Source organism: Geotrypetes seraphini, chromosome 15 (assembly GCF_902459505.1).
Source record: "Geotrypetes seraphini chromosome 15, aGeoSer1.1, whole genome shotgun sequence".
In the NCBI taxonomy this organism is placed as follows: domain Eukaryota; kingdom Metazoa; phylum Chordata; class Amphibia; order Gymnophiona; family Dermophiidae; genus Geotrypetes; species Geotrypetes seraphini.
In genome coordinates this window covers 32,707,980-32,732,869 of record NC_047098.1, presented here as the reverse complement: position 1 = coordinate 32,732,869, position 24,890 = coordinate 32,707,980, and the positions used below count along the sequence as shown (strand labels likewise).

At 41.6% G+C, this 24,890-nt stretch overlaps 1 protein-coding gene across 5 annotated transcripts in view; it reads left to right on the top strand.

Moving 5' to 3' along the window:
• The window catches only part of PHF12 (PHD finger protein 12), a 169,103-nt gene extending 160,536 nt beyond the window's left edge, over positions 1 to 8,567 (top strand). For 4 of the 5 annotated variants that reach the window (XM_033921692.1, XM_033921691.1, XM_033921690.1 and 1 more), the window contains exons 12-14: positions 6,289 to 6,371; positions 7,442 to 7,580; positions 7,778 to 8,567. In XM_033921692.1, coding sequence (XP_033777583.1) covers positions 6,289 to 6,371; positions 7,442 to 7,580; positions 7,778 to 8,124 — 569 coding nt within the window. In that variant the 3' untranslated portion in view covers positions 8,125 to 8,567. The remainder of the gene's footprint in view (positions 1 to 6,288; positions 6,372 to 7,441; positions 7,581 to 7,777) is intronic. The other variant, XM_033921689.1, reaches the window with a different exon arrangement.
• The last annotated feature ends 16,323 nt before the right edge of the window (positions 8,568 to 24,890 follow it).

Here is a 24,890-nt window from a genome sequence, read left to right as displayed (position 1 = left end):
ATCATAGGACCTTGAAATTTGAAGGTAGACTCGGAGTGATTTTCTTCAGATTTGATGTGGAGAGGGAAAAGGCAGTTTGAAGCCTTGGGCCATTCTTGAGTCATGGAAGAAATGTGTGACTTGAATGGCAGATGTTAGTCCAGTCAAATTTTCCCCTATATATAGCCTTGTGGACCATACTTGTGATTTTAAATTGGATTCTGCTCTTAACTGGTAACGAACTGGCCCTCTGAAACTGGTTTATGTGAAAAATCAGTCTAGCTGCTGTGTTCTGGAGCAATGGTAATCACTTAAGATCTTTCATTGGGACATTACAGTATAGAGAGTTACAATAATCCAAATATAGGAGTAAGATTGCCTAAGGTACTATTCTGAAGCTGTTCTGACTTAGAGCTGGTCTTATCATTCTTAATTGTCTCAGTCTGAAGAAAAAATTTTGACCAGTGAGTCAAGGATAACAGCTAATACCTTTGAAATTTTGTCTATCATTAGTTTTTCATGTTTAGACAATATTAGTCTTGAATGTGGTATCAAGTTGTAGTTCCCGAACCAAAGTTTCAAGTTTGTTAAAATTTTGGTTAATCGCCTCTCGCGATTTCTAGGCGATGTACACTAAAAAAAGGGGATGCATGTAGTAAACAAGAAAACATAACAGTAATTGTCAATACATTAACAGACGTAACTCTAAACAAAGTGGGATGAGGTAGAACTACAATATTTCCAGAAAAGCAGACATAAAAGTTAAAAAAACAATAGGAAGGGGCGGAAAGTTTCAGCCATTAATCAAGAATAAATAAGAGTTGGAAAGCTGGAGAGGCTGAAAGCACCATCATCTTCTTTGTTTAGTTTAAGAAAGTTTTTTTGTGGCCATGCACTCAGATCCTGAACCAACTTTGATATACGTATGCTGTAATGTGTCAATGAAGAAATCTTTGGCAATATAAAGAAGAAAAATATCTGCATAGGAAAATGTGTGAACTTGCGGGGAGGAGAACCGCTTACCCAAGTCACTCATATATTAAACAAGGACGGTGAAAGTGGGGAGCCTTGTGGCACCCCACAGAAGGCTTTCCATGTTTGAGACTTCCTACAATCCTTTCTCACTTCATATGTTCTCTTGCCTAAAGAATTTTGTGAACCGTGTTAATATAATCCCAGGCATGCATAACTCTTTCAATTTTATGAGAAATAGTGAATGATCAACTGCATCAAATGCAGCTGAAATATTAAACTGTAACAGAAAAGTTTGTTTGCATTTGCTTAGATAGGACTTCGCCTTTGACATTACAGTGCATATCAAAGCTGGTAAAGGATCTGAGTGTATGGTCGCAACTCCTCAAACTAAAAAAAACAGAAGATGAAAGTGCTTCCGTTCAGGGACTACAACTTGCTACCACATTCAGCAATAATACTGTCCACAGGTGAGAGTCTAAAGATAGAGAATACCTCCAAAATCCTAGAAGTTACATTGGCAGAGCATGCCTACTCTATCTTGGAACATGAGGATGTTACTGGCCAACTTTATGGCAGATATCCTGAAAACAGGATGGTTTGATAGGCTGGAGTGAGCTTGGATGGCACCTTCAGCATTTGGAACCTAAGACAATACCAGGTGGACTTTACAGTCTATGACCCAGAAATATCAAAGAAGAGACAAGTTAATTTAATCATGTGTTTGTAATGGGTATAACTAATGGGCAGACTAGATGGACTGTTCAGGTCTTTATCTGCCATCATTTACTATGTTATGCTTGACTCAAACCTAACATTCAATACACACCTTATCATTTAGTGAAAAAATTATTCCTTAAGATGAGACATCTGAGGCTGATAAGACCAGTCCTGATTGAGACCCGTTTTAGGACAGTAACACAATCTGTCCTAATACCATATGTGGACTATTGCAACTCATTATATTACAGCATTACAGAAAAATGCAAAAGGCTTCAATTACTACAAAACACAGTAGCAAGACTAATTCTCAAAAGGAGCCGATATGAAAGGACAAGTATTAGAGCAACTACACTGGCTACCGATGAAAAGAAGAATCCAATTCAAGATAGCCTGCATGGTCCATAAAGCAATCCATGGAGAGAACTCAAGAGGGACTAACTTCTAGCATCAAAGTCCTACATTCCTCCTTCAACTCACGCACTATGCATCGCTACAAACTATCCTTCCCATCTCCTCAACGAGTACTGCGGAAGAAGATATTCAAAGCCACCTTTGAATATCAGGGACCTCTCATCTGGAGCAAACTGCCAATATACCCAAGACAACCCATCAACTACCTTGAAATCTGGAAGAAACTAAAGACGTACCTCTTTTTACTATAGTCACTCTTAATCTTTACCCTTTCTCCTAAACTAGTGCTCCTCTTAACAATGTAACTTAAGAGCTTGCTCTAAATCTTATTGTAAACCGCATAGATTCCTTGCAGAAAATTGTCTTATATAAGACATTGTATTGTATTATTAATTCTAGAAAAAAGGATTCAGTGCTGTGCATAGACTTGAAGCCGTGTTGTAAGTTATGGAATCCATTAACCAGGTTTAAGAAGTCAGTTGTATTTTGACGCAGAATTCTAACAATTTAGCAAGCCACAGTATACATACTCGCTACTGGCCTAAAATTTTCTACTTTAGTTAGGTCCAATCCCAAGGCCTTAAGTATGGGGGTCAGTGAGATGGCTGATAATATTTTTAGATAAATACCTTTTGTCAGACACATATTGATAGGTTGTCAGCCATAATAAAAAATCAGCATGCTAGAAGGAGAAAACTCAAGATGGCAACATTTTTTTGAGAGCTTCTTCTGTAAGTAACAGTAGAGAACTCTTTCCAGCACCTATCTGTTGGTATTCCTTCTTTTTCATCTTATGGGCAGACTAGATGGCCCATTTGGCCTTTATCTGCCATCATTTTGTTTCATCGGCATTTACTGAACTCATCTCTTAACATATGAGTAAATGATGCTCTTAAGGTCCTGATCTTGCCCTGGAAGGAATTGGCTAGACTATCTTCATCAGGGTGTTGTGAGGAGTCGGTGGTAATCTCTTATGAATAAAGGTGAATTAAATATCCAGAAAAGACATTTGGATGAGTTCCTTGACTGATTAATCAAGTTATCATAAAGTACTCTTAGCTTCAGTTACTGCCAGTTTGCATGGTTTTATTTCTCTTCTCCAATTGACAGTGTTCCTCTCTTTAATTTTTTTCTCCAGACCCTCTCTAGTCATCTTACTCCTGTATTTAAAGCTACTGTTTGTTTATTTAAAATTTTTCTATACCGCTTAAGAACTAAACAGTTTACATGAATTAAAACAACACCCCCCCCCCTTTTTTTTATTTTTTACAAAACCGAAATAACGTTTTTTAGCGCAGGCCGGCACATTGAATGCTCTGCGCTGCTCCCGACACTCATAGAGTTCCTATGAGCATCAGGAGCAGTATAGAGCATTCACACTGGGGTGCACTGAAAAACGCTATCGCGGTTTTGTAAAAAGGAGAGGGGATAATTATGACAAACTAAAATCTTTAAATCAACAGGGAAGAACTATCTTTTCTTTTCCAAAGAACTGTTAAGTCATAAGAATGCAGTGACAAACAATTGGGTTTTTAGCTGTTTCTTAAATTGAAACCGATCAATATATTGTTGCAACTGACCCACCAAAGCATTCCACACATAAGCTATGCAGAATGTCATTGATCTGGTGTCTGCATAGTAACCTTGTTTCCTTGAGGTTAATAGATTTTTATTTTCAGATGTAAAGATATGCCTGATTTATAGTTTGCAATGACTTGTTGAAAATACCATGGTGTTTGACGATAAACAGTTTGATTTATCACAGAAAAAATCTTGTGTTGTACTCAAAATAAAGCTGGTAACCAGTGCAATTTCTTCAAAATTGATGTCCTGTGTCATCCTGTCTACACCCAAAATTAACCTGGTTGCAGCATTTTGTATCAGTTGTAACACTCTTCCTCTTGTCTTAGAAATTCCAAGGTAGAGTGTGTTGCAATAGTCCAACCTCGACAAAACCATCCCTTGTACAACAGTTCTAAAATCATAGGTCAAAATCAATGGTTTAAGGTGGTGAAGCATATGAAGTTGACGAAAGCATGCCTTTACAGTCTTAACAATCTGTAATTTCATGGTTAAACCTGGGTCCGAAACAACCCCTAAAACTTTCACTTCCTTCTTAACAGGTAATGTCACCCCTAACACACATAAGGATTCAGGCCACATCTCTTCCCCACTTTTCCCTACGAACATCACCTCTATTTTTCCTAAATTTAAACGTAGGCCATGACCACACATCCATTCTTATATCTTTGACATATAACCATTTATAGAATATTGTAGATTGCCCCCCATGTGTACTGGAAAGAATAAAACATCATAGGCATTTTGTTGATATAAGACTTGCAATTGTTCAAACACTTCTCCTAATGATGCCACATATATATTAAACAGTAGCGCTGATAATTCAGATCCCTGAAGTAACCTTTCCCAACCGGTGGTGGGCTCCAAGTGTTAGTAGTTTGATTCTGAGTGATCCGGCACTTCTTCTGGAAGAGTTTGGACAGAGTCGCATTCTCGATTCTCCTCGATCCGCACAAAGGGCCCTTTGGTGGGGCCCTTCAGCTAGAGAGGCCAGCCTGGCTGTCGGCCCTTTTACAAGGGCTGAAGTTCATTTAGGTTCTTGAAAGTGACAGATGTGGCAAAGTATTTTCTTATTCTGTGTCTAGATTTTTAGATAGACTATTGAGTATAGCTTACCCCATAGGGGCTGATACTTAGCAGGCCAGTATCCAGACACCTTTAGGACAGCTAGTGTGTAGTCCTGATTTATTCAATTAAGTTTAGTTGCATAGCACTATTAAGATGTCTGAACTGTTTGTGAAGTATGTATGTGTTTTACTTTGCCTTGTAAAAGGTGGATTATAAATAAACCATAAATCATAAACTTTGAATATGTGCTCTGGAATGCCTAGAGTTCTAGCTCATCTTAACCAGATAAATTTTGTTCACCCGATAAGTTGGCCATATAAAATTAATCCTCTTGGTGAGATAATTTTAGAAAAGCCAAGATCTGCCTGGATAACTTCTAAAGTTAGTGTATTTTTTTGCTCCATAAGACGCACCTGACCATAAGACGCACCCTAGATTTAGAGGAGGAAAACAAGAAAACAAACATTCTGAACCAAATTCTTCCTGCCAGGCTCTGTACCCTGTCCCGCTGCCCTGTCCTGTAACCTGCCTCCCAGTACCTTTTTAATCCCCCCTCCCTTTTTTATGGTACAACAATATTTATTGGTTTCCAAAATAAATTACAAACGGCATAGCCCAAAACAGAAACAAGTGCCCTACAAAACTGGAACAATAATCAAGAATACCACAGTATGAACCCCCACCCCCTCCTAGAGCAGGGAGCAACCTCCAGTATGCAGAACAATGAAACAAAAATTAAAAAACAACCTTTTTAAAAAAAAAATATTTTATGATTATGTGAGAAAGATCCAAGTGTGATATGTTTGTTTATGTACGGTTATAATTTGTATACTTGTTGATAGATTTAAAATGAATAAAGAATTTAAAAAAACAAAAAAACAACCTTTTTTAACCCCCATCCCTTTTTAAAACACCCCCATCCCGTATCTCTTCAAATCTCCCTCATTGCCTGGTGGTCCAGTGGTGCATCGGCTGACAGGCACAATCCCTCCGCTTTCCTGGGCCTGCGCCGCCTCGTCCCATCCCGCACCTCCTGAAGGCACCATTTGGAGGGTGGCACTGGCCCAGGCAGGCGAGTGGAAAGCTCGCGCCTGCCGGCCGACACACCACTAGACCACCAGGCAATGGGGGAGATTTGAAGAGGGACGGGGGTGTTTTAAAAAGGGACGAGGGTTAAAAAAAGGTTCTGGAGTGTTTTTAAAAGGCTCAACCGGGGGGGGGGGGGTGTTAAAAATTTATATCTTCGCTACATAAGACGCACCAACATTTCCACCCACGTTTGGGTGGAAAAAAAGTGTCTTATGGAGCAAAAAATACGGTAAGTCTAGATACTTTTTAAAAAAAATATCGGCCTTAAAAGCATATAATGGGACATGGGATGGTATGCTTTGGTTAAATATCTGCCTGAGCTTGCTGTACTGCTTCTCCCTATCCCACAGGGAATGTCCAATATCTCCTGACTAAGATATAGGATCTATAAGATTTTGTCATCATTCTGAGGTCTTTTCTTTTGAGAGTAGGTAGTGTGCAACTGACCTGTCTTCTTCCTTGCAGGAGCGGACATGGATGTGTGCCTTACGAGCTATGGTCATTGTAACTATGTATCTGCAAAGCATGCCTGCATATTCTACGATGAGGTGAGTTCATATGTTCCTGGAACATTCTTGCTGTTTTAATTGTTAACCATTTTTTTTAATACTTTTTTTTTTTTTTATTTAGCCATGATTTGACTCCGTCACACCAAGTGCATCTTTTCAGGACATTTTACTGTCATATTTTAGGATAAGTAGTCTAACACAGCTGTATTGTATCCACTAAGAGCTGAGCTTATATATGTGTTGCTTGACAGTCCAGGCACAGCTAATTATTTTAAAAATTTATTTCCTGTCTAACACCTAAGCATGCTACAGCTGAACATAATTCATCAACAAACATAAAAACAGTATTGTACATCATCCCTCCCTTATCAACAACTCAACAGTAGAATTCATGCACAAACACATGAATTTTAAGCAATCACCTAAATTGCTCAGTAGTTTTACATAGTCATAATCTACCCGGCAATGAGTTCCACAGTCTTAAGTCTCCCACTGAGAATGCAGCTTGGCTTGTTTGACACATAATGAACTGAATCTACCAACAATCGCACTGCTGTTTCTGATCTTAATGATCTACTGGGTGGGTAGATAGATAGACAGTGCCTGTTGCAAATAACATGATGCTTGCCCATATAAAGTCTGATGAATTAATATCAAGACCTTATACTAAACCCTATAACTTAACCAACAACCAATGTTGTTGCCTCAAAATTGGGGTCACATGCGTTGTTGGGGGTTCCCCCCCTTTCAAAACTTGAGCGGCTACATTCTAAATTAACTTGCCACAACTAAATATAGCATGTTGCAGTAATCAACTTTACAGAGTACTAGACTCTGCAATATACATATGGAATTTAAAAAAAGATGACTGCACCACCTGTTCTACTTGTGCACTCATAGTCAAATGGGAGTCTAACATTACTCTGCATAGGGACCACAAAATCTTGCATCCATAGGGAAACCTCTTCATCCTTATTTCCTGCAAGCTATACTTTCTTTGCAGCAACACAGTATAGTAAGTGTTTTTGTATTTAGTTTGCCAATATTTGTTTAGTGTTATATATTTTTAAGATTATATATGTTTTGTTGTTTTTGTTGCTTGCCTTTAGAATACAAAGCATTATGAACTGTTGAACTACAGTGAGCATGGGACGACTGTGGACAATGTTCTATACTCCTGTGACTTCTCGGAGAAGGCAAGCCCCAGCCCTCCCAGCAGTATTGTTGCCAAAGTGCAGAGTGTGATAAGTAAGTGAAGGGGCAAATCTGATGCTCAAACTCTGTTGACTTTATCAAGAGCTCTGTTTTCTAGTACTGGGCTGGCAGTGCTAAGCTCATCCTGGTTGATGCCCGTAGACCTGCCAGAGATCAGCATAAGCTCTTAGATATAACTATCTCTCCATTTCTCTTGGACTACATTTCTTTCTATTTGTTTTCTGTTGCAGAGCGCCACAAGAACCGAAAACAGGACGAAGAGCCACATGAAGAAGCAGCAATGGTGGCTATGATGAGTTCCCAGGCCCAGGGGCCACACCATAGACCATGCAGTTGCAAAGCCAGCAGTTCAAGTTTGATTGGTGGCAGCGGGGCAGGCTGGGAAGGCACGGCTCTGCTCCACCATGGTAGTTATATCAAGCTGGGCTGCCTTCAGTTCGTCTTCAGCATCAGTGAGTTTGCGACCAAACAGCCCAAAGGGGAGAATGGCCTAGCACAGGACACAGAGCTGGAAGAAAAGCTGTTCATGAAGCCCCCATACCAGGTCCCTGTGCTGCGCTCTCACTCTGTCCCTTAGGGCCGCAGCACCTGTACAGAAGCTTCCCTCTCCCTCTTTTCTACTCTGGCCAGAAACTGGTCACTCCCTTTGCATGACATGAAGAACTTTTTACAATTTCTTTGCTCAAGTTTTAGGAGCATTTGCACATATATTTGTACCAGGCATTTCATTTTTTTTTTAAATGGAAAAGATAATGATTTCACTGCACAACCATGAAGATGTCTAGTGTGAGTGGATGGAGGGTGCAGGGGATCTAAGGGGATGGTCATACAAACATAAGCTCAGCATTGGGGTGTGGAGCTTCCAGGAAGGAGCTGCTGTGGTTTTAAAAAAAATCTAATCAAAGACTCCTTCTATTTTGTGCCAGTGACAATAGTTTTATATTTAACAAAAAAGAAAAAAAAAAAAGGAAAAATACAATTTTCATACCACAGGTGCTCTATTCTGGAAGATGGGGCATGCTGTCTCTATGCCCCCTGCCCCTCCTGATCCTCTGACTGGGATTATACAACAGGTGGCTGTCAGCAGCCATCTGCTGCCAAGAATCCTTGTGCTCTCCATGTGGAAGCAGTGGAATCCATGTATAGATATGGCCCTTGTGGCCTTTTCCACCGCTTCTTTCTTCTCTTTTTTTTTAAAGGAATTTGTACAGTGCTACATGTGGTTCTGAATCGTCTGTTGTAACAAAGCGTTTTGTCGTAAACTTGTTTGTCCCTTTTATTTTTTATTATAATTATGATATTCCCACATCTTCCCAGGAAGTTAAGCTAGTTTCAGTGTAAATACTAATTGTATTGTTTTAGATTTTACAGAAAACTTTTCCTGTATTCTGTATATAAAAAAAGACAAATGAATTCTGTTTGGTTTCTCTGCTTCTCTCAGTTCTTAAAGAACTGATTTTCTTTTTATGTTGAGGTGAGACAGTTGTTGGAGCTCTATCTTGTAGCATCTGTGTGATTGGGGAAGGGGATGAGTGGGCAGAGTAACATGCTTGTGGGGATAGGGTGCTTCAACGTGTGCAGCAGCTCTGTCAAATGCTGGGTGGACAGTTAGGAACCTAATCAGCTCCTTCCCTGTCCTGAGTGCTACATCCTAGTCTGGACTTTTCTGTCCAGGACTCTGGTTTGCTTTCTAACTAGCATGTTGGGAGTGGGGATTGTGAAGCTCAGATTCAAACAGCATCTACTATGTGAGCCAAAAAAAGGTCCAAAAATTAGGATCTCTGTTTATATTTAAGCCACCACCCGACCAATGGTGTGGCTGTCCTCCATTTGACTCCCGATGACCATCAGGGCTGTAATCTTCCATAGGATGATGTCCCCTGCTCTTCCCCTGAGTACTGGTATGGCTGTCCTCCATACACGCCCCCCCCCCCATAATGGACATCGGCGCTGCTATCCTCCGTGCACACGACCCCCCTCTGCCGCCCCCTTCACCAATGTCATGCTTACCATTAGTACCATAGAAACCTGCTGTCACCACCAATGCTGTATTCTGATACAAGGTGGGGCCTTGAGCATATGTGCATGCTCAAGGCCTGCCAGCTCCTACCTTCTTTGAGAATCTCAGGGGGGGAGGGGGGCAGGAACTGGCAGGCCTTGAGCATGCACAGAAGCAGCAGCAGGTTTTCCAGTACTAATGGTAAGCATGATGTCGGAGAGGAGGGGGTATGCATGGAGGAGGATGGTGGCGAGGGGTTGGGTGCATAGAGGATAACTGGGCAGATGTACGTTGCCAGGGGAAGGGGCTGTATGTAAGGAGGATAGGCATGCTGGTGTTCAGTAGCAAGTTTCTTCAGTACCAACGGTAAACATGATGCTGGTTGGGGGAGGGTAAATATCTCATTTCTAATTCCATGTCTGTAAATGCCAAAATGATTTATAATAAAAAAGGAACTTGCTTGTGAGTAGAAGGACAAAGAGAAAGTGGGATAGCATAGATTACACACACACACACACACACCAAAAAAATTTTCTTTAAAAAAAGTTCAAACTTAGAGGTCCTGTGCTAAGAAATATTGAATGACTATCAAAATATATTAAATGATTAACAAAACAACTCAACTTTCCTATTGTCCCCTAGGAAACTACTGTGATCACAGCAAGATTTTTGATTGTTTTATTTCCCCCCCATTTTGTTTAAGTTTTATTATTGTCTACTCTTAGGTGATCATCCCTCAATGTAAATCAGTGTGTGTAATTATAGAATTCAGATCTGTTTTTTATACTCCTAGTACAAATGGAAAGGGACATCAGATCTTTTAAGAACAAAAGAGTTGGCATACTGGGTCAGACTGAAGGTCTGTCAAGCCCAGTATCCTGTTTCTAGCAGTGGCCAATCCAGTTCACAATTATCTGGGAAGATACCAAAAAAATAAAACAGATTTTATGCTGCTTAGTCTAAAAAAAAAGCAGTGGATATTCCCAAGTTTTTGTAGACTGGCTCACCATGATTACGCAAATTTCTAATCTCTGTTTATATTTGAGTCACATCCTTTTTTTTCCCCTCCTTTTGGGAGGGGAGGTGGGGTGGAGGTCACCTCGGTTTATATTCAGATTGGTTTATATTTGTGTGTATGCGATATATCTACACGTTATTCATGTGTGTATAGCACTTCACAGGTATTTCATGCCCCTTTTTCAGTTTCCAGCTTAATCTTAGGCACATGAATGCTTAGGGCCACATAGTGAAGAATTGAATTCTTAAAAGAATTCTTTAAGATCTTCAGACTGGTTAAGGGGGTTATACATGCCTATCAGCACATAAAGACTAAGAACATCTGACTCTGAGAACTTGTATAAGAACCCTGTAATAAAGCAGATGTTTTAGGACCCCCTTGAAACACTACCTCTGCTATCAACCTCATATTTATGTGGATCTGGCTTTTCATACTTAATTTTTTGTTTGTTTTTAAGAACTTTGTTTTTATTTTATTTTTTATTTTAGTTATATATTTTATTTAAAATTATTTCTAGTTCGCCTATCTACAACTATAGCTATCAGAGGGCAGCAAACAAGTAACATAAGAATTACCATTCTTGGAAAGACCAAAGATCCATCAAGCCCAGTAGTGTCTTGTTTCCCACAGTGGCCAACCCAAGTCCCAAGTACCAAGCTAGATTTCAAGTAGTAAAACAGATTTTATGCTGCTTATCCTAGGAATAAGCAGTGGATTTCTCCAAGCCATCTCAATAATGGCCTATGGACTTTTAGGAAATCATCTAAATCTTTTTCTTAATTTTATTTTTTTTAACTTTCTTTATTGATATTTTGAACTTGACAATGCATACATTTGAAAAATCAAAAAAAAACTGTATGAAAATACATTATTAACATCAGAATTATTACAATAAAGATTTTAAATCCCTTCTTAACCTATAACAGTAATGATGTATATTATACTCTCAATATTATAAAATATTATGAAACTTATTCCTCTAAATAAATAATGCACCCCCCCACTCCCCAACCCACCCTGGATGTGCAAAGGAATCTAACATAAAGAAAAAGAAATCACTTTGATTATAATGTGACAAAATTGGTTAATGGACCCCAAATCCCCTTAAAGGATTTAACAAACCCTAAACATTCTGCCATAATCTTTTCATATTTATATCTTTTTTTAAACCCTGGTAAACTAACCAGTTTCAAAAAGCAAATATAAACGAGAGAAAAGAACATCAAACAAATTCTCAAAAAACCTCAGTCCAAACAAAGAGAATTTAAATAAATATCTTATAAAATAACATGATTAAGTTAAATAATTATGTGCTCAGTGACGTGAACATTCAAATATGCCAGTAAGGGGCTAAAAAATGTTCAACTCCTTACATCATTGCATAGCCCTCCCCTGCTTCCATTATGAGAACACAACTTGGACAATATACGTATATAGTAAAGAACTACTTAGCTTGATAGATCGTGTAAGTTCATAGAAGTTCTTGTAATTTCCAAGCTTGGGGACACTAATGCAGGAAGTGTAATGGCGTTCTTAATTGCATTTCCTGCATCAGTGCCCCCCGGCTTGAAAATTAAAAGAACTTCTATGAACTTACATGATCTATCAAGCTAAGTAGTTCTTTACTATATATGTATATTGTCCAAGTTGTGTTCTCATAATGGAGGCAGGGGAGGGCTGTGCAATGATGTAAGGAGTTGAACATTTTTTAGCCCCTTACTGGCATATTTGAATGTTCACGTCACTGAGCACATAATTATTTAACTTAATCATGTTATTTTGTAAGATATTTATTTAAATTCTCTTTGTTTAAACTAACCAATTTCACCACATTCTCCTACAACAAATTCCAGAGTTTAATTTAGTCCTAGTATTTTAGTAAAGAGTAAACACACAACTCACATCTACCCTTTCCACACCACTCGGTATTTTGTAAACCGCTGTCATCACCCCTTAACTGTCTCTTCTCCAAGTTGAAGAGCCCTAGCTGCTTTAGCCTTTCCTCCTAGGGAAGTCGTCCCATCCCATCTATCATTTTTGTTGCTCTTCCCTGTACCTTTTATAATTCTGCTATATCTCTTTTGAGATACAACAACCAGAATTGCACACAGTATTTGAGGTGCAGCTGTACTATAGAGCAATACAAGAGCATTATAACATTTTAATCTTTGTTTTACGTTCCTTTCCTCATAATTCCTAACATCCTTTCCAGTGCAAAAAGTGTGTTATTCTGGATGGATGGGTAATATCCCCATGCTCGCAAGCTGTGCAAAAGAAATCCACTCCAACTTTTGAATTCCTCCTCCTCTAGAGGGCTCTGCTGCCCCCTTCAGTTTTTCCTTATGCATGTGAGTTGGAAGGAGTCTGTTCTGCTATATGTGTGTGTGTGTATATATATATATATATATATATATATATATATATATATATATATATATATATATATATGTGTGTGTGTGTGTGTGTGTGTGTATATATATTTATTTATTGTGAATTTTTGAGTGCTTTCAGTGCTCAGAGCTCCCCTCATCGAAGGCTTCTACTCTGCCTGCAGGGAGGAGAAGCACACTGAGGTCTGCAGCTGACAGGCCAGTCCCTCTGTGGTACCTGCTGGCCAGCAGAAACTTTTCTGGAGCTCAGGGTCCATTCCCCTTGTAGCTTTGCTCACCTACTGGGTCGCAGGGGCTTGGGCACAGGCTGTCAGACAGCCATAGGGGGCTTAGTGGGGCTTCGCAGGGTACCGACTGCGTTTCACCTCCCCTTTTTTGCGTCCACGGGGGTTCGAGGCTGTCAGACTCCAGTCAAACTAACAATCTGAAGATTCAGCATTGGAGGAGCAGTCATTTAAGGCAATTATTTCTTCAAGATCCAGTTACTTTAGTAGCTGTGGCAGGCTGAAGCACATATCCAGCACAGGTCACAGTGAGTAAGGCTGTTAGTGTATGAGGAAAATTGGGGAGGGGGGTCTTTAAAACCCTTTTTTTTTTTTTAGCTTCTGCCCCTTCCCTTAGGTTTCCTCCTCCACGTTTTTTGTCTCTGCAAACTACCTTTATTTTGTAGCCATGCAGACAAACTTCTGTTATCCGAGGGTCAGTGTTTGAGGTTAGACAGGTTTCTGTGAGAGAGGCATCCTCACTTTTCAGTTCCTATCCAGTCTCTTATGTGTTCAATTTTTGAACCTAGGGCGCTGATGTTCATGTATGCACATGCTGTTGGGGGTATATTCTGTTATGATGCTCTGAGTCATTTTTGGGTAGAGTGAGTTTGATTGGGGGAGGGGGTTGGTCCCGGAGGGGTTTCTTGGGGTGTTTGTTGGCCACCTTCCCCATGTCGGCAGAATTATGTGGTGCATGTAGGTCAAGCAGTCAATCAGGTTTCTGTTTGCATGGCTTCTCCTGACTGGGTGGCGATTTCTGTTAGTTGTTAAAATAACTGGGATTGGTAAGATATTGTTTCCTGCTGCTTTCCAGTTTGTTAGGATCAAGAAGAGCGTTAGGATAATGTACATTTATTTTTGCTTTATTGGCTTCATTGTGTGGAATATGGGGGAGGGCTGGGTGGTGTGTGTGAGAGGTTGAGTTGGAGTGTGTTGTGTATTCTTTGGGGATTTCCCTGGTGATCTTTGTGCTGTGTTCGATATAGTGGGGGGTTTTGTCTTGGGGAACTATTGTGGTGTGTTTGAGATTGTGGATGTTTGGCTTGGTCCACACAAAGGGCCCGCTTTTAAAGGGCTGAAGAGGAGAGCAGGAAGTTCTGGTTCAAAATATGGGCAGGACTTACCACGAAAGAGTAAGTTTGCTGGTACAGTGAGGAGAGACAGACCTCCTTCCCCTTCGCTGTACTGGATCAAGAACAAGCAGCTGGTCTGTTGAACCCTTTAAAGGGCAGAAGAGGAGGGCAGGAAGCGCTGGTTCAAAAAAGGGGCGGGGCTTACCACCAAAGAAAGCCATTTTTGCTGGTGCAGTGAGTGGAGGCAATTAGACCTCCTCACTGCTGGATCAGAAACACACGGCTAGTCCATTGAGCCCTTTAAAGGGCTGAAGAGGGCAGGAAACTCTGTTTCAAAAAAGGGGCGGGGCTTACCGCCGAAGAGAGCAAGTTTGCTGGTGCAGTGAGAAGAGACATCTCCTTCCCCCTCACTGTGCTGCATCCGAGCTATTGCAGCAATCACTTCAGACTCCCTGCAGATGTCTCTGCCATGGACTCAGGAATCCTGGGCCAGTATGGACTGGTGGCTCTGCCCACAAGCGTTAGCAAGGGGCATGCCCCTCAGAATAGCCTTGTGGGTAATTGTGACAACAGATGTCAGCCTGTTCAGCTTCAGGGCTCCACTGCAATGGACGCCTGGTCCAGGGGCATTGGTCAGCCTCCCAAAGGAAGTGGTCGATCAACAGATTGGAACTTCAAGCAATTCGATTGGCATTACAGAGGCTGGAGAAGAGTCTGGAGGGACAAGCAGTCTGGTTTGAGTCTTCTCAGTGCTACAGCAGTGATGTATGTGAGTCACCAGGGGAGGCACCAAGAGTACACAGCTGAGCCTGAAGGCTCACTTACTGTTCAGTTAGGCAGAGTTTCATCTTCAGGTGCTCTCAGTGACGCATGTAGTGGGCGTGGACAATTTCCAGGCCGATTTCCTCAGCAGACAGACACTGGATCCAGGAGACTGGACACCATCTGTAGCAGCCTTCAAGTTTAATTAAAATTTGTATACTGCCTATCAGTTTTCTAAGCAGTTTTTACATAATAAAAATAGTAAAATAGGGTGTAACATACATTAAAACATACAGAACCTACTGGAACGATAAGATTAAAGTAAAGAATTACATTATAAAATAGGAAAGAGAACCATATAGGGGAAATACAAAAGGAAGGGTTCATCGGCTGGGGTTGCCCAACTTTTGATCTGATGGCGACATGAAATAAGAAGGTGGACCAATTCTTCATTCGAAGATCCAAACCTGGAAGCGCAGGTCTGGAGGCTCTAGTCCAGTCTTGGACAAAGAGCGAGCTTTTGTACGTGTTTCCACAGTGGCCCATGATAGGCCAGATACTCCACAGGATTGCAAGACATCAGGAAACAGTCATTCTCATAGCTCCAGACTGGCCACGCAGACCATGATTTGCGGACCTAGTGCATCTTCAGAGGGACACAACTCTTAGACTACGAGTATAGCTGGATCTCTCTCAGGAACCAGTGGTCATAGAACATCCAGATTGCTTTGCTCTTATGGCAAGGCTCAAGCACGTGGTGTTAGTGTGCAAGGGACATAGAAACATGATGGCAGATAAAAGCCAAATGGCCCATCTGCAGTAACCATTATCTCTTCTCTCTAAGAAATCCCACATGACTATCACAGGCTGTCTTGAAATCAGACAATCTCTATCTCCACCACCTCTACCATGAGAATGTTCCACATATCTACCAACATTTCTATAAAAATGTATTTCCTTAGATTACTCCTGAGTCTATCACCTCTTAACTTCATCCTATGCCCTCTCATTCCAGAGCTTCCTTTCAAACGAAAGAGACTCAACTCATGTGCATTTATGCCACATAGGTAATTATACATCTCTATCATATCTCCCCTCTGCTGCCTTGCCTCCAAAGTATACAGATTAAGATCTTTAAATCTATCCCCATACGCCTTATAACAAAGACCACACACCATTTTGGTAACCTTCCTCTGGACCAACTCCATCCTTTTTATATCTTTTTGAAGGTGCAACTTCCAGAATTGTACACACTATTCTAAATGAGGTCTCACAAGGGTCTTGCCATATCTCTCCCTATGCACCCTAGCATCCTTCTAGATTTTGCTGTTACCTTTTCAACTTGTTTGGCCACCTTAAAATCATCACATACAATCACACCCAAGTCCCGCTCTTCTGTCATGCACTTAAGTTCTTCAACTCCTAAACTGTACCGTTCCCTAGGGTTTTTTCAGCCCAAATGCATGACCTTGCATTTCTTAGCATTAAATTTTAGCTGCCAAATTTCAGACCATTCTTCAAGCTTCGCCAGGTTTTTCTTGATGTTATTCACACCATCCGGTGGGTCTACTCTATTGCAGATTTTTGTATCATCCACAAAGAAGCAAATCTTACCCAACAGCCCTGCAGCAATATCGTTTTTAAAAATAATAGGCCCAAGAACAGAACCTTGAGGCACAGTACTGGTAATAGCCCTTTTCTTAAAGCAATCTCCATTGATCACTATCCGCTGTCGCCTTCCACTCAACCAGTTTTTGGCCCAGCCCAAGGGCACTCAGTTTCTTTGTTAGACGTCAAAGGCTTTGCTAAAATCTAAATACACCACATCTAGCGCACTCCTTTTATCTAATTCTCTGGTCACCCAGTCAGAGAAATTGATCAGATTTGTCTGACAAGACCTACCTCTAATGAATCCACAGGATTCCAGAAACTTCACCATTCTCTGTTTTAAAAGTGTTTCATTAATTTGCTTACCGGCCTGTAATTCCATACTTTTGTGGAAAGGGACCACATCCGTCTTTCTCCAATCCTCTGGTACCAAGCACGACTCTAGAGATTCATTGAAAAGGTCAGTTAGCACAGCCACAACTTCCCTATGTTCCTTCAGCACCCTAGGCTCTACACCATCCAGCCCCATCGCTTTGTCTGCTTTTATTTTAGCTAGCTCCTCACAAACACAACCATCTGAAAATCGATCAGGGTCTATTACTCCTCCATCCCTATTCACATTTGTCTTCTGTGGTCCCGCTCCTTCAGCCGTGAACACATAACTGAAATATTTGTTACGCAATTCAGCCTTTATCAGTTTCTACATATTTCTCCCCTTCACCTTTGAGTCTCACAGTGCCACTTTTGCACTTTGTCCTAACACTAATATATCTTAAAAATGTCTTGTCTCCCCGTTTTACCATGTCAGCTATTTTTTTCTTCCATTTGCATCTTTGCTTTTCTGACTACACAACCAGCCTCTTAACTTTTCCAGATATTTTTGCCTGTCTTTTTCTTTCTGTGATCTTTTGTAGTTTATGAAAGCTAACCTCTTATTCCTTACCTTCTCAGCTACTACTTTTGAGAACCAAAGCGGCCTTCTTTTCCTCTTACTTTTACTTACTTGTCTCACAAAAAGGTTTGTCTGTCGCTCTTACAATTACTCCTTTTAGTTTTGCCTACTGCCACTCCTTCCAGACGTTCCCATGCAGACAACAATTACTTGATATAATCCCCCATCTAAAAACTAAAGCAGTTTATCGCCTCCTGAGATTTCAGGTGTGCCGTGACACTGGCCAGGAGGAGAGTCATCTGCATTGGCTGACTGCCTATACGACGTGCCTCTCGCGGTGAGAGACACGTCCTGTAGGAAGTCAGCCAGCACAGATGATGACTGTCTTGGCTGGTGTCTCTTTTCCTCTACCCTGCACCTCCCGGATCCCTCCACCGAAGCAGGTCGCGGCCAGCTGGGCCTCCACGCACATCTGGGTGCCTTCCAGCTGGGGCACTGGATTTAGTGTGCCACCGGCAGAAAGTTTGTGAGACACTGTTTTAAAAGTCTAGAACCTTTGCTTTTGAATGAGCCCTCTCTATACTCATCTTAATATTAAACTGTACCATGCAGTGATCACTGGATGCCAGATGATCACCCACTGTAACATCAGAAACATTTTCTTTGTTTGTAAGCACTAAGTCCAATATGACCCCTTCCTATCTTAGGGAGAAGAGAAGATAGTGGATGCTGTGGAAGGGCAGACTGGATGGGCCATTTGGCATTTATCTGCCTGTCATGTTTATATGTTCCTATGATGCAGAGTAAAGTCCTATGCTACCTTCAGCACCAGTGATCACAAAAATCAAATGTAGAGCTTGAGTTTGTAGTAAGGAAAATTAAGCACAGAATTCATCTGCCTCCAAAACTCTGCTGTTACCAGTTTTGCAGAGGGACACTGCGCAGGAGCATTCATAAGTTCATTCTTCCACTAATGAGCTACAGACTACTACTAGCAGATGAGTCCTCTTCCAGAAAAGCTAAACTGGGTTTTTTTTTTTTCTTTTTTCCCTCCTCCCCAATAAATCACGAATCTGTGAAATTGCGATTGCCAAAACCGCGAATGGGGAGAGGAAAGTGTATTTTGTATAAGGCTGCTGCAAGGATATTCCAACCTGCACTGTAGCCTTCTCTCTGAGCTGAGTCATTGCCCATTATTGTAGCAGAATAATCATCCTAGGATCCAGTAATTTCCTTTTGCCTTTATTAGATTCTATGTCTGGAAGATTTTGTAGGTCCACCATCACAAACATGATTCTTTCCTTGATGAAAATGGCCTATCAAATTGGTGTCTCATCTAATCCATTTCTGCCTCCTACAAGAAAGCTCCCTGTAGGACATTTCATACCCTAGACTCGTACAAAAGATGGCAAAGGAAGTACAAGTATACCCTGCTACAATAGAAAGTTGTGCCTCAATTAGATGATGGTTGGATTTCTGAAGTGTCCAAGGGGACATTTTGCGACCTTAGAATTATAGGGTTCTAAGTGACAATTTTCAGTATTTTTAACTCAGATGACTTCTGGGTTCTATCTGACATTATCTTTATATTATCATCATATAGTATTTGGAGAAACTCTGTTCTGGTGTTAAATTAATAAATGTCATTGAACACCAAATTGTCCCATAAACCTCCACTTCAAATTCCTGAGAATGACTTTCGGTACAGTTAGAACCATGTAATTCTAAGGTCATGAGTTTGCTGTCCACAATACAAACATGCAATGTCTGTGCAGCCTGCACCCTAAAAAAATTAATAAAGGTTAAAAAATCCAGCCTATGCAAGGATTTAACAATACACAACTTTACTACAGTAGAGAGATCACTCTAATACCCCTCCTACAAAGGACCAGACCTCCCCGTTTGGGAAAGAAACTTCTATGCTCTATGCAAGAATAGCTTCTCATCACATTACTAACATTACTAAGTGATGCAAATAATATCTAGGAGCCTTCCTGAACAAGTTCAATTTGAGATTTTTGTTTGTTTAATCTGAAACTGACAGATGTAATACTTGCCTCATTTGTTCTACACATTTCTTGGTACTACCTCAATGTTCTCTGTTATCAGTTCCCTTTATATAGGTGATAATCTTTGGGGGGAGAAGAAAGTCAAATAAATGATTGATGCAGCAAGACCACTGCACCATTTTCAGCTTCTCTGCAGAAGTCTGAGCTCTCATAACTAAGCAAAACTCAATATAGATCTTTTTTTTCCCTGCTAGAAAAGAAGCTCCCTTTTGTCAGGTAGATTGAATAGACTCAGTATCAGACATGCTAGATAACATCAAGATAAGAGGCAAACCTCTTCCTTTCATTTAATTACAAATACAGTTGCTTGTCTTATAACTTAGAAGCCTGCTCTGCCATTGGGAAGGTGGTTTCAATTCAGTTTTAAGGAAAGGAGGAACAGAACAGATTCCTGGAGATGCAGATTTTTAACTTGAGGTTCCGCCCAAGATTTATTTTTCCTCCAAGACTATTCCGAGATGATCTTCACAACAGACACATATTTCATATGTAGGAGATATCCTGTTTGGTGAAAAGATTGACATGCTATATCACAAGTAAAAGACCACTTTTCAAAAATCAGAGAGCTCTCTTCTCAACCTCATGATTAGAATACACAATCCAAGAAGCTTCAAGAATTATGAATACAGAAAACCATATTATTTTCCATACTTTCAGCAATTCTACCCCAGGAGAAGATTAAACTATGATAGGGGAAAATGCTTGAAGTAACTGCTTAATACACCTTGTCCAAGTGATATATCAAATCCCATTCCCATACCTTTGGAAGAGAGCTGCAGTATTTATTTACTGGGATTTATTAACCACCTTTTCATGAAGAGATTCACCCAAAGTGGTTTACAAAATATCGAATAGTAATCAGAAACTTAAGTATTTTCCCTATCCTGGCAGGCTCATAATTACCCTAGGGCAATGGAGGGTTAAGTGACTTGCCCAGGATCACAGGGAGTAGGCTGGGATTTAACTCACAACTTTAGGGTGTTGAGACAGCAGTTCTAACCACTAGGTCACTCCTCCCCTCTTTCCATATCTTGATAACTGGCTTATATCCACTCCCTCTGAATTTGCTGCAAAACAAACTGTAAATGCCACTTTCAACATCCTTTAGAACGTAGGATTTCTAATCAATATGGAAAAGTCCACTTTAACTCCCACAAAATTCCTTCAGTTCACTAATGCACATCTAAACACTATAGCAGCAAAGGCTTTTCTACTGGAGAACAGAGTGCATACCCTTCAACATATTGCTACAATGATATTCAACTTCTAGGCCACATGGCAATGTAAGATACTGCCATTTCCTCTTAAGAACACTCCCTTACACTGTCAGGGCCATCTTAAAAACCCTACTCCTGTCTAAGCATAGGGTTATCATATGGCTCCAGAAAAAAGGAAGATGGATTGAGACATCTGGGATTTACTTCCATTGTACGCAATGGAAGTAAAACCTGGATGCTTAATCCATCCTCCTTTTTCTGGAGCTATATGGTAACCCTACCTAAGCGGAGACTGACAGAAGTGGTGGAACCAGGACTGCATGGCCCAGGAAGTATAAAAGGTTGGGACAGAATGAGGTTAAGGGGGCCCAGAGCAAGCCACTGCAGAATGCCACCACCCTGAAGCTGAGAAGTTGCAACCACTGTGTTCAAGTAGGCCAAGTTCAGCTTGAAACTGTGAAGAGTTTGTGTTTTGATCTGGACAGTGGTGATACTGCTAGAGCAGGTGCTGATACTTCTGTATCCAGGGACCAAGCCAGAAACCAGTTAAGAACTGCTACTGAGGGGGGAAAAAAATGTATGCCATGAGCCTGCAGGAGCAGGCCAACCAAGGAGACTATTTTGTTTAAAAAATTAGCTTTGAATCTTGCCTTCTCTTCCTCTGTGAAGCAAACAAGCTTTAACAGACACATTTAATCTAAATGTGTTGTACTTACTAAATTAATGGATTAGCCATTTCAACCTCTAGGACATGCTTCATGGCAGCATTTCTCCTAGAAGACAACCTTTCCAATAGCTATAACTTCAGCAAGAAGAATTAGTGAACTATGTACAAGCACTAATCCACTATACCCCCACCCCCACCCCACCCGCTACATTTAATTATTCCACAGTTGAGTACCCTACTCCATGCTCTTTTCTCCTGCACTCTCCATAATGCTTCTCCGGCCATACTCTCCCTCTATGCTGTTCTTCAGCCCCCCTCCCTCCTTCCCTTCCTTCATGCTGTTTCTCCAGGCCCCCCCCCTTCCTCCTTACTGTTTCTCCAGACCCCTACCTCATAAGAACATAATAGCCTTACTGGGTCAGACCAATGGTCTATCAAGCCCAGTAACCAGTTCTCACGGTGGCCATTCCAGGTCACTAGTACCTGGCCAAAACCCAAAGAGTAGCAACATTCCGTGCTACCAATCCAGGACAAGAAATGGCCTCCCCCATGTCTTTCTCAATAACAGTCTATGAACCTTTCCTCCAGGAAATTGTCCAAACCTTTCTTAAAACCAGCTACGCTATCCGCTCTTACCATAACCTCTGGTAACCTCCATGCTGTTTCACTATCCCCCTCCCTCCCACCCGCTCCCTTGCTGTTTCTCCAGTCCACTGACCTCCAATGCTGCTTCCCCTCACATCTCTCTATCTCCCAACTCCCTCTCCTACCTCCTCCCTGGCCGGTTGCTATAATTTAATCCAGGGGTAGGGAACTCCGGTCCTCGAGAGCCGTATTCCAGTTGGGTTTTCAGGATTTCTCCAATGAATATATATGAGATCTATTTGCATGCACTGCTTTCAATCCATATTCATTGGGGAAATTCTGAAAACCCGACTGGAAAATGGCTCTCGAGGACCAGAGTTCCCTACCCCTGATTTAATCTTTGGGCAGCTAGCGGCAGAAGCAATGAGGTGAACCTGCTACCGCCGGCCAGCCCTGGAAACTGTTTCTCTGCAGTGACTTCCTGTTCCCACATAAGCGGGACTTGCAGAGAGGCAGTTTCCAGGACAGGCTTGAGGCGGCAGGCTCACCTTGTTGCTTCGGACGTCGACTAGCCCGCCTACTTCGAAGGGCTTTAAACTAGGTAAGTTGGGGGAGGGTAACCACTCATACTCTGGAGCAGTAAGTAACTATCCTGAGGAGGTGAGTCGCCACTCTGAGTCCGAGGTAAGTGCAATACATTAGGGGTCACACTAACTCAGGCGGGGAACTCTGTACAGGGACTTAGCAAACATAAGGTATGGAGAGCTATGTATGTCAATGCACACAGTTTGGGCAATAAAATTCTGGATTTAGAGACGGAAATAATGAACGCCAACCTAGACGTAGTGGCGATATCCGAAACTTGGCTCACGGACTCACACGGGTGGGATATGGTTATACCGGGTTACAACTTACTCTGTCGAGACAGGGAGGGCAAGTTAGGAGAAGGGGTAGCTCTATACACTAGAGAAGACATCAAAACTACCATAATCACAGATGTCAAGTACACCGGGGAATCCCTATGGGTGAACCTGGCTAGAGGAAACGAAAAATGCCTGTGTCTTGGTGTGATTTACAGACCTCCAAGACAACATGGTGGACAAGGATATGGAATTAATCGAAGACATCGAAAACATCACCTTGCGTGGGGACACAGTACTGTTAGGGGACTTCAATATGCCCGACGCAGATTGGAATGCACTTACCGCACAAACTAGCGGCAGTAGAAGGTTGTTAACCTCCATAAAGGGTGCACGGCTCAAACAATTGGTATTGGAGCCCACTAGGGACCAGGCGTTACTAGACCTGGTACTCACCAACGGAGAAAGCATATCAGAAGTTTCGGTAGGTGATAGCTGGCCTCCAGCGACCATAACATGGTTTGGTTCAACCTTAGGAAAGGTTTCACCAGATCGACCACAACAACAAAGGTCCTTAATTTTCGGGGCACTGACTTCAAACGCATGGGAGATTTCGTCCGTCGGGCACTGCAAGACCATGCCGAAACCAATAATGTAGAGGCTATGTGGGCAAACCTGAAATCTACCCTACATGAAGCAACGAATCGCTATATAAAAACAGTAAGCAAACGATGGAGAAATAACAGACCCCAGTGATTCACTACAGAAATCTCGGACCTCGTTAAGAAAAAGAAAAAAGCATTTGTTTCCTACAAACAATCAGGAAAGGAGAAGTAAAAGAAGACTATCTGGCCAGGTCCAAAGCTGTCAAAACGGCAGTCAGAGAGGCCAAGCTTCGAATAGAAGAGAATCTAGCAAAGGATATTAAGAAAGGGGATAAATCCTTCTTCAGATACATCAGTGATAGGAAAAGAAACACAAATGGGATAGTATGCCTTAGGAAAGCGGACGGGACTTATGCAGAATCAGATTCCGATAAAGCCGAACTACTAAACGAATACTTCTGCTCAGTCTTTACCTGCGAGGCACCGGGGTCCGGTCCACAGTTGCAAGACCCATTCTGGAATTTCGAGTTTACTCCCAGCAGCGTCTACTGTGAACTATCAAGACTCCCAAGTGAACAAAGCCATGGGGCCAGACAATCTACACCCCAGGGTGCTTAGAGAGCTCTGTGATGTCCTGGCAGAGCCGTTATCTGTGCTCTTCAATCTTTCCGTGAGGGCGGGAAGAGTCCCCTTGGACTGGAAAACAGCCAATGTAATCCTACTCCACAAAAAGGGCTGCAGGACAGAGGCTGAGAATTACAGACCGGTGAGTCTCACATCCATAGTGAGTAAACTCATGGAAACACTAATTAAGCATAAATTGGATACGATCCTGGACGAGAAGAATCTACGGGATCCCCGCCAACATGGATTTACCAAGGGCAGGTCCTGCCAATCCAATCTAATTAGTTTCTTTGACTGGATAACAAGGAAACTGGATGTGGGTGAGTCCCTAGACGTCGTGTACTTGGACTTTAGTAAAGCTTTTGATAGCGTCCCACACCGCAGACTATTAAACAAGATGAAATCAATGGGACTGGGAGAGACATTAACTACATGGGTCAGTGATTGGCTAAACGGTAGACTTCAGAGAGTGGTGGTGAATGGTGCCCCTTCAAAAACGTCAGAGGTGATCAGTGGAGTGCCTCAGGGCTCAGTCTTGGGCCCGATCCTCTTCAACATATTTGTGGGAGATCTGATTTAGGGGCTTCAGGGTAAAATCACATTATTCGCCGATGACGCCAAACTATGCAACATAGTAAGTGAGAACACTTTACCAGACAGTATGACGCCGGACCTACTTCTATTGGAACACTGGTCCTCGACTTGGCA